This window comes from Elephantulus edwardii, unplaced genomic scaffold, assembly GCF_000299155.1.
Source record: "Elephantulus edwardii isolate Elephantulus edwardi_28Jun2011 unplaced genomic scaffold, EleEdw1.0 scaffold00100, whole genome shotgun sequence".
Classification (NCBI taxonomy): domain Eukaryota; kingdom Metazoa; phylum Chordata; class Mammalia; order Macroscelidea; family Macroscelididae; genus Elephantulus; species Elephantulus edwardii.
Genome location: NW_006399850.1, coordinates 6,831,855 through 6,842,069, shown reverse-complemented (window position 1 = coordinate 6,842,069; position 10,215 = coordinate 6,831,855). Strand labels below are relative to the sequence as shown.

General features: G+C 39.0%; 1 protein-coding gene across 1 annotated transcript in view; it reads left to right on the top strand.

Moving 5' to 3' along the window:
• The window catches only part of FBXO33 (F-box protein 33), a 20,505-nt gene extending 16,856 nt beyond the window's left edge, over window positions 1-3,649 (top strand). The window contains 2 exon segments of the mRNA XM_006891588.1: window positions 102-787; window positions 2,647-3,649. Coding sequence (XP_006891650.1) covers window positions 102-787; window positions 2,647-2,918 — 958 coding nt within the window. The 3' untranslated portion in view covers window positions 2,919-3,649.
• Window positions 3,650-10,215: the final 6,566 nt, after the last annotated feature.

The window sequence follows — 10,215 nt, the reverse complement described above, 5'->3', positions numbered from 1 at the left end:
TAATAAAAAAAAAAGAAAATCAGTCTCAACATGGCATGGCATTCATTGCCTATTTAGAACAAAATCCTAAAGGGATCATTGTGTCTTATGTTTCCTTACAGAATTCAGCAGCTGTTTGAAGAAATACTAAGTACCAGTAGGCGACTAAAATGGCTGTCCTGTGAATTTATGCTAGAAATAGTAACCCCAGCATCACTGTCATCTCTCTCAAATGCTATTGCCAACACCATGGAGCATCTGAGTTTACTGGACAACAATATTCCTGGGAACAGCACTCTCATTACTGCAGTTGAACTGGAGCGATTTGTGAATCTGCGCTCACTTGCTTTGGATTTCTGTGACTTTACAGCTGAAATGGCAAGAGTCTTGACCGATAACAACCATGTGCCTTTGCAGCGACTATCTCTTCTGGTCCACAATGTTTCCGTGATGCACAAGTCTCTGGACAACATGCCAAATGATGAGCATTGGAAAGCCCTGTCACGAAAGAGCTCTGGCCTTCGGGTCTATATTATGGCTTTTGATATCAAGAGTGAAGATATGTTAAAGATTCTGAAACCCAGCATACCACTAGAGAGAATTCATTTTGACAGCTACATCACATGTGTTTCAGGGGCCATTGTTGATCTCATATCCAGGCAGTATGACAAATTCCTTACGCATTTTATATTAATGAATGATATGATTGATACATCTGGTTTTCCAGACCTCAGTGACAACCGAAATGAAGATCCATTGGTTTTATTAGCTTGGAGATGCACTAAGCTCTCCCTTTTGGCAATTCATGGTAAGTAATTTTGTTCATTATTGTGTAATATTGGTCTTACATTTTAAAGAGTTAAGCTAGTGAAAAGATATCAGTGACTTTTATAATGTCAAGAAATCTTTGTGACAATCTGATATGCCAATTCTTATTCTTATTTAAAGTATATAAAACAATGCAGTATCAGGAACAAATGGAACAGTCATGTCTCTGCCACAGGTATTAAACTTTAGCTTGTCTGTAACTTTGTCCTTCTACAATGAAGTTGGAAATATTTGACAAAAAGAGCATTTTCAATTAGCTGCCTTCAAAAGATGTAATAAATTCATTTCTTCTAATTATAATTTTCCTTAATGAAAGAAGAGAAAATCATTCTGGATTATTTTGTTTCTTCCTACCTACCTCATCTTCTACATTCTAGATGTTTTTGTGGGTTGTCAACTCAAAACCAACTCATTGCTGACCCTGTAATGGATTTTCAGAAGCTGTAAATTGCACAAGAGATTATCCATCTTTCTCTCATGCAGCAGCTGGTAGATTTGAACCACCTGCCTTTGAGTTGGCAACACAGCTCCTTACCACTAAGCCACCACAACTCTAGATAACCACATAATAATTTACATAATTGGGTTTTTTTTCAGTGATGGTTCTCTTAAATAAGTAATGCTTATTTCTTACTGAGGCCTTTTTATGTGAACTATTTTCAGTTATAGAAAGTTACTATACTGACAAATTAGAAAATATTTTTCTTTCCTTTTCTGATTCTTAGCAGGCAGGTACAAGATATAAAACAAGATTTATGAATGTCTTAAATTCTTATATTAGCTCCATTTTATTCTTTTGTAATTATGATATTTTTAGCCAGCACTTGTACATGGGACGAAGTTCTGGTAGTATAGTCAATAGAAAGTTCCACTGCTACCCTAAAGGCGGCTTGTTCAAATCGACCAGTAGTTCCATGGGGAAAAGTTGGACAGTTTACTCCCATGACATTTACAGCCTCGAAAAATCCATTGGAGAGTCAGGTATGAGTCAGCCTTGACATGATGGCATTGAGAGTGGAGTTGTATATGAGAATGTATCTTTTTAAAATTCTTCTTTATAATTTGGCAACTCCTTAGAGGTACTAGCAAAGACTAATATTCCAGGTAGTACATAAAGTGAAGATCTTGTACAGAATTAAAAAAAATGCCAAGTTATTTAAAAATTACCCCAAACCACCCTTTTTAAAAAATGCTGTTTATTTCCTTTTAAAGTCTGTTAGGTTTGGCTAAAGCCTTCTAGCCCGTTTTTCTATTAAGTAATCTCTTCATTTCCAAAAGTAACCATTATTCTGAAATTGGTACATTTTATTCCCGTAATGGTTTTATATTTTATATATTTACTGCTCACAATTTAGTTAACAATTGTCTTTTAAGTTGAAAATGTTAGTTTGTGACATTGGACTGTGATTTTTCATAGGAAATGGTTTTTTACAAATGTAAAAGAGCAATTTATATTATTAATAGATGCATACATATGAAGCAAAAATGTGTCCCATATGATATATCACTATGCAGAGTTACAAAATTACACTTCAGACTTTGTATTCTCTTTGACTGAATGCAGTGATCTCAGAATAGGACTACATCACTTAACAATCCATCAACCACAGTAGTAGTTTAGAAAGCAAAGTTAAATTTCCGTAGTTTTTCCCTCCTTGAGCTAAACAATATTTCGTTCTCCAGACTGAATATCTTTTTAAAGCAAAGATTAAGGTGGTAAGTGAGATAACTGGTTGTTGGTTGTTTTTTTTTTATGTAAGCAGTGAATGGTACAAAAAAACTAACTTTAAAAAATGGACTGAAATGCAAAAACATGGTAATATTTGTCTTATTTTTCAGGTTACACAGTGTGGGCACACAACCTCATTGCCATTGCTCGTCTTCGTGGCCCTGATCTTAAAGTACTTGAAGTTACTGAAGAAAGCATTGATTTTGACCAAGGTGAACTGGCTGACCAGGATGTGGATCCAGTGCATAACCTCATTGAGCAAGTGTCCCTGGGTCTGGGTCAACCCTGGTATGCTGTCCTGGACATTGAATCACTCAGTGTCTTCACTGAACCAAATCGTCATTTTTACAGAGAGATGCAAAGCTTCAGTGAAGGCATTTAGCTTTTTAAAAAATGTACAATTCCTGTGGTTACATATGCAAGTAGGGTCCTATTATGTTTTTTCCAGTAGTGTGAATTAATCCCTTTGTGCTGTGTTTAATCAGTATTAGCTTTATAGAATTATATATGTATATTCTACTTCTTGATCAAAGAACGTAGTCAGGTATTGGTTTAGAAGTTCAAAGTGACAATGTGTAGGGCTTTCACGGTTAATGGACTTGTTACCAAACCTTAAGGATATACAACCGAAGGTTGTCTGAGGTTGCTGGCTAACTTTATTTTTCACTGAGTTACTCTGCCTTTTTGATGTTTTTACTATTTGTGTGTCAGAGTTCAGAGCTCAGGAGCCAAATTATTTTTTATACATATAAAGATATATATATCCATAACCTGGTGAATTTGTATGCAATGCATTGCTTTCATGCATTTTGATAGCATTTCATTAATTTTGATTTGAAATGGATGAAGGGAGAATAATTTGACCCCACATGAGTTAACAGAAGAGCCAAGATTTTTAACTTTCATTGCACATAAAACAGTTATCACCAAATACCATTCTGAATTTTGTATAGTACTAGGTTAGAATATTGCCTAATCTTTTTTTAAAAAAAATGCATTTACATAAACATAAAAACTCAAATTGTCGGGTTTTTTTTACTGTATCAGACTTAATTTTATTTATCAATTAAATTTTACATTCAAGTTAGCTTTTTAGCCCATACTTTAAATGGTGGAGGAAGAAACGTATTCCAGAGTAAAATCTCCAAAAAGAAAATCAAAACAGAATCATAAACACCATGCTTTCAAACAAACATTAGTCGTGAAATCCCTAGCAACAAGTCACTGGATTTTTCTCTGTCAGCGCGCGTGTCAGCTGCCAAAGAATAGACTTAAATGAAGAAGTGCCCACATGCTGGCAGGGGCCGGCCCACTCTGGCCAGCCAGATACTGCTAGATTGTAATATTTAAGGTCGATTTTCGACCTGTGGTACACAGCTGTGCTGTGGCTCAGTCAGCAACCTCAGAACTCTGAAAAAAAAAATACAACAAAAAAGAAAAAAAAACCATGCACCTGTTTCACTGTGAATAGTGAATGTAAAGGAAAGAAAGGAAAAACTGAAAGCTTGTTCTATCACAGGTATGAGCTGCTATGATACATGAAGAACATTCCATGAAGTATGTTTTAAAACCTTGTTATATCTGAGAGGCTTTAAAAGCCGATTTAACTGTTTCAGGGCAACCGCGGTACAGACGTGGTCTCTGTGAGACTTCCACCTGACCCCAGTTTTAAATGGTACGAATGTTGTGCATTTAATGTTAAAGGACAGTCTGCAATAATAAAGTAAGTAGCCACCATGGGTGCTCAGCAGTGCTGAGACCTGGCTGCTCTATTGTAAGCTTTGGAAACACAATTTATGCAACAGATGTCCAGATATGATTCTATTTATGGAAAAAGTTTATATATGTTTTACAAATGGTTTTACCATCTTATATTAAAATGATCTTTTGACAGCTGTGCACTGTTTTGTCTCCACTGAGCACATACCATGCGTATTTTATATGTACATCAGTAGTGTGAATCCACTGGCACAGTGTGTGTAAATGCCAGATGTGGTGAGATTTTATCATATAAATGTAATCGGATAAAATAACTCCTGACAGAAACTGTAAGGAATCCAGCTGAGTGTTTGACCTGATGACTGATGTTGTATGGTTTATGTTAAATGTATATTCTTTTAATCAATGAATAAAGTATTAAAAAGTGATCATTGTAATATATTTTATTGTATATGAAGCATGAAAAGTTTTAGTGTTAAATAAAATGCAACAATTCTTATGTTGTGTATAATCATATGTTAGTTCCTATTGTATTCTTTGGAAGCAGGAGTGGCATCCACTTCCTAAATAACGTGCCTCTGAAAACTCTATGAACTTTGATAAATGTGGCCTTTAGTTCATAGGGTCACTATGAGTCATGCTCAACTCGAAGGCAATACACAACAACAACATTGTATTCTAGTGCAGCAAAGCTTAAATTTGGGAATACGCTATGTTTTTTAAAAGTCATTTTGGGATAATAGATACTTAAAGACAAACAAATAATACCCAATGTCTGCATAGTACTTTCCAACTTTATTCACATTCTAACACAGAATTTATTATGTAGCATATTGGTATAAACCAATAGAGAGAACCAGAGAAAATAAAAGATGTAGAGGAAATATATAATTGCATAAGGCCTTGTCAAATAATTTCATTGATATCATCTTCAAATTTTGACTTGCCATCAATGAGAAACCTCTTAATTGGGGATAATTCCTAAACAGTTTTCCCCCAACCATTCAATCTTACATGCAGTTGAAATTATATTTTAAAAACCTAATAACTTTTGCTTCTCTTTGTTTGGTAAATGTAAAATTGAGATTTCTTCTGTGAGGTAACAACAACTCCAGCTCATTACTGCTCAGTCAGGACTGACTCATAACTGACCTTGCCTTACATCAGGTTTTCAGGGGTTGGAAGTTACACAGGAGGCGAGTACCTATCTCTCTCCCATGGAACAGTTGGTGGATTTGAACCATGCACTCTTGGGTTGGCAGCACATCTCTCTACCTCTCAAAGTGAATTTTTTTCATTACAAGTATGCCCAAGTAATATTCTTTGTAGTTCTCCCATACATCACTCTATTGTTAATTGTAACACCACTGAGAGCATATGCCTCCTTCCATCCCAGCACCAACACCTTTCTTTGCCCCCACCCCTAAACACACATAACCATCTGCACTGGGGCTTCCAACTTGGTCTTTGTACACCAGAACATGCTGCCCAAACTGCTTCAGAGATCACCTAACTCGTGATGAACAGGAAGGCACTGCATCTAGCGGGGGAGTAGTGTTGGATTTTGCGCTGCACCTATGGCACACTTACCAGCCCCCTCTACTGTACCTGCTCTCCAAAGAGATTCCAGTGCAGGAGGGAGGGAGCCAGCCCAGAGCTGCCTGCCGTCCAGGGCTCATTAGACTGCCTTGCACTCTGCTTGGTAAGTCTACTTAGTTGTAGGGAAAAAACCCACGAAGTGCCATTATGAATAAAATTTCAGAATTATCCCTTCTGAAAGATAAAACAGGTGAGGGCAAAATAAGAGCAAATATTAGTAAGGAATAGGGAAGCACAGTTTGTCTAAAAGTCCTTTGGAACTTGAATTTTACAGGCACACTCCCTGGCTCTGCTCGTGGGGTGCCCAAGTCTTTATCGAGGCCCAGATGTGAACAGGGTGAGGCCGGTAGCGAGGCCCCCAGCATGCCAGGTCTGGGTTTTCCCGGAGTCAGGTTGCTTGGGGATGCAGCCCAAAGCAGGTGATAAACTCCCATCTAAGGCTAAATACCGGCACAAGACTGATAGTCAACAAGTACTGCAAAGGAAGGTTGAACTTTGAAGACAGTTCAAAAGGGCATTTCTGATTATACATGAGATCTGGTCCTACGTGTGCTTTTAAATTGCTTCTGGGTGAATTGGATTAAGCACACACAGTTCTTAGTTTCACTCAAGAATTCTGGTGACATTGTTTATTTAGCTTTAGTTCAAGAAATGAGACTTAGAGATGTAATGGTTTAAGTGTTGGGCTGTTAGATGAAAGATCTGCAGTTGGAACTAATTAGCAGCTATATAGGAGAAAGATGAGTCCGTCTGCTACTGTTAAGAATTACAGCCTCAGGGGAGCTCTGGTGGCCTACTGGCAAGAAGCTGCACTGCAATCCTGGAGGTGCACGGTTCAAATCCACCAGGTGCTCTGCTGGGGAAGGAAGGACAATCTCCTCCTGTACCAGTCAGATCTGATTTGACGGTACACGCACACACACAAATAATAAAATAAAAAATTTAAAAAAGGAGTATTTAAAAAAAAGAATTACAGCCTCAGAAGCCTGCCTTTCTTCTGTCTTACAGGGTTACACTGAGTCGGAATCACTACCAGGTGACTTTGTTTTATCTGAGTTCTAGAAGGGAGTCCTGGTGCTGCAGTCGATTAAGCAATGTGCTGCTAACCAAATGTTCAGTAGTTAAAAACCCCCTGCCCCTGCACCAGAGAAAGATGAGGCAATTTAAAGCCTCAGAAAAAGATTTTTGTTAGGTGCTGTTGAACAAGCTCCAGATCAGCAACACTGTACAAGAGGAGACTGGGCCTGCACCATGATCACGCCTCCTCGTGTTCTCGGCGGTGCTTAACCCTGTAGCTCTGGCCAACTGTGGTGTGCCATTCCATCTCTGTGATAGTCTTTCCCTCTTGCTGACCATCTGCTTTTCCAAGCACCATGTCCTCCTTTAAGTACTGGTCTCTCCTGATGTTGCTGTTAGTCAAGTACAACTCATAGCCATCTTACCAACAACAGATCCGAATCCTGTCCTGTGCCATCACCATCTCTGATAAACTTGAGTCCATTGCTACAGTGACCGTGTCAATCCATCTTGATTGGAGTCTTTCTCTTTTTCACTGACCTTCCATCCTTCCAAGCATGATCTTTTTCCAAAGAATAGCCTCTCCTAGACCTTTCCTGATAACATCCAAAAAGTGTGAGCCGCAGTCTCACCAGTCCTTGATTCAAAGGAGCACTCTGTGCTGCTTTCAAGACAGATTTGTTCTTTTAGCAGTCCATGGTAGTGTCAATATTCTTCAACACCACAATTCTTACTGAGGCTTCCTTATTCATTATCTAACTTTCACATGCATGTGTTTTTTGTTGTTGGGCACCATAGAGTTGGAACTTATTGATACCTGACCCTCCAGCGGGTTCTCAGAGGCTGTAAACGGCACAAGAGGAGATTGCCCATCTTTCTCCCACAGAACAGCTTGTGGATTCAAACTATGTTCCTTTGAGTTGGCAGTGCACCTCCTTACCACTAAGTCACCAGCACTCCCTCATGTATATATTGTTGTTAGGTGCCATCAAGTCAAGTACAACTCAGCAATAGCCGACCTGAACCCTGCCCTATCCTGTCCTATCATCATCGTATCTGACACACACTGCTGAAGTTATCCTATTATTCCATCTCGTTGGGGATCTTCTTCACTGACCCTTCATCTTTCCAGACATGATGTCCCTTTCCAAGGAGTAGACTTGCCTAGCTATGTGTCCAAACTATGAAAGAAAAAGCTTCACCGTCTTTGCTTCCAAGGAGCACTCTGGCTTGCACTTTTTCCAACACATACCTTTTTGTTCTTTTGTCAGTCTATGAGACATTCAGAAATGACATGACTTGGGTCAGATACATCCTTTCTCTTTAGCATTTTAAAGAGATCCTTGACAACAGACTTGCCCAATGCAAGTCATTTGACTTCTTGATTTCTTTTTGCCAAGGGTGTTGATTGTTGACTCAAATAAAAGGAAATCACTGACAGCTTCAGTCTTTTTTCCATTTATCATATTGTTAGCTATTGGTCCAGATAAGAGGATTTTTGTTTTCTTTCTAGAACAGCTTAATCAATATTAAAAGTTATGGTCTTTGAGCTTCTTCAGTAAGGACTTTCTCTTCATTTTCAGCAAGTAAGGAAGAATGTGTTCTCTGCATAGCACAGGTTATCCAGCTTCTCAGGTTATTTACACAGTGAAAAGATTGAATAGGTGTGATTAAAGGATGCAACTCTGACACACAAGTTTCCTGATACCAGTTTTAAACAGTTCTCTCCCTCATCTGTTTCTATGCAGTATACATTATTTATTCCCTCTTTCTCAGTCTCCCCTCAACCCCGATGTTAGTCCCATTTTACAACAGTGGCACTATGCAGTATCTGTCCCTTTGTAACTGAGATATTTCACTCAGCATAATGTCCTCCAGGGTCATCAATTTTGAATAATATTTCATGAGTTCTTTGTTTTTCACTGCAACATAGTATTCCATTGTGTGAATATACCACAGCTTCTCTATCCATTCGTTTGTAGATGGGCAAGTTTTCTGATTTTAAACCATGTTTAAATAACTGCATCATGGTCTGTGTACAGGTTCCACATGAGCACAATGAAGGCTTCTTGTTAGGTACCATCAAGTTGATTACGACTCAGTGACCCTGTGAAAAGAAGATATGAATCCTATTCTAAATTGTGCCATCCTCTTCCTCTGATCCTCCACCTTTCCAAGCATGATGTCCTTCTCCAAGGAATAGCCTCTCCTAGCAACATGCCCAAAGTATGTAAGGTGAATCTTTGTCATCTTTGCCTCCAAGAAGCACTCCAGCTGCTTTCTCTCCAAGACATATCTGTTCTTTTGGCAGTCCATGGGATATTTAGTACTCTTCTCCAACACCACACTTCAAAAGCATCCATTCTTCTTCTATCATCTTTTTTCATTGCCCAGCTGTCAGACGTGTAGCAAGTGATTGAAAAGACCATAATCTGAATCAGACGCATCTTAGTCCTCAAAATGTTCTCAGTGCTCTTCAGTAATTTGGAATGTCCCTGACTGCAGACTTGCCCAATGAAATATGTCTCCTGATGATCTGACTGCTGGTATCAAGGGTGTTGACTGTGGATCTATGTAAGATGAAGTTGTTGATAATTTCAATCTTTTCTCCATTTATCATGCTGGAGCTCAGGATAGGGCCGGTGGTGAGAATTTTTGTTTTCTTGACATTGAGATGCAATCCATATTGAAAGCTGTGTTCTTTGATCTGCAAGCGCTTCAAGTCCTCACTCTGAGACAAGCTAGTTTGTGGCATCTGCATGCTGTAGGTTGTTGTTGATCTCTAATCTTGATGCCACGTTCTTCTTCAAGGAGACCAGCTTCTGGAGTGATTCGCTCAGCATACAGATTGAATAGGTATGGAGAAACGATACAGCCCTGACAAACACTTTTCCTGATTTTAAACTATGTAATAGCTGTGGTGCTGGAGAATAGTATTGAGAATACTATGAACTGCTAGGAAAACAAACAGATTCGTCCTGGAAAGGGTTAAACCAGGTGGCTCCTTGGAGGCAAGGATTCTGAGGCTCCGTCTAACATATTTTGGACATGTTGTGAGGAGAGACCGGTCCTTGGAGAAGGACATCATGCTTGGGAGGGTGGAGGGACAGCGCAGGAGAGGAAGGCCCTCTATGAGGTGGATTGATTCAGTGACTGGGATAATCGGGATGGGAGTGTCGGAGACAGTGCGATTGGCACAGGACAGAGCAGAGCTTAGGGCTGTAATACATAGGGTCGCTATGAGTCGCAAGCGACTCGATGGCACATAACAACAACAACAACATTCCCTTGTTCTGTTTGGACGTCAGCCTCTTGATGTAGGTATAGGTTTCCCTTGAGCACAA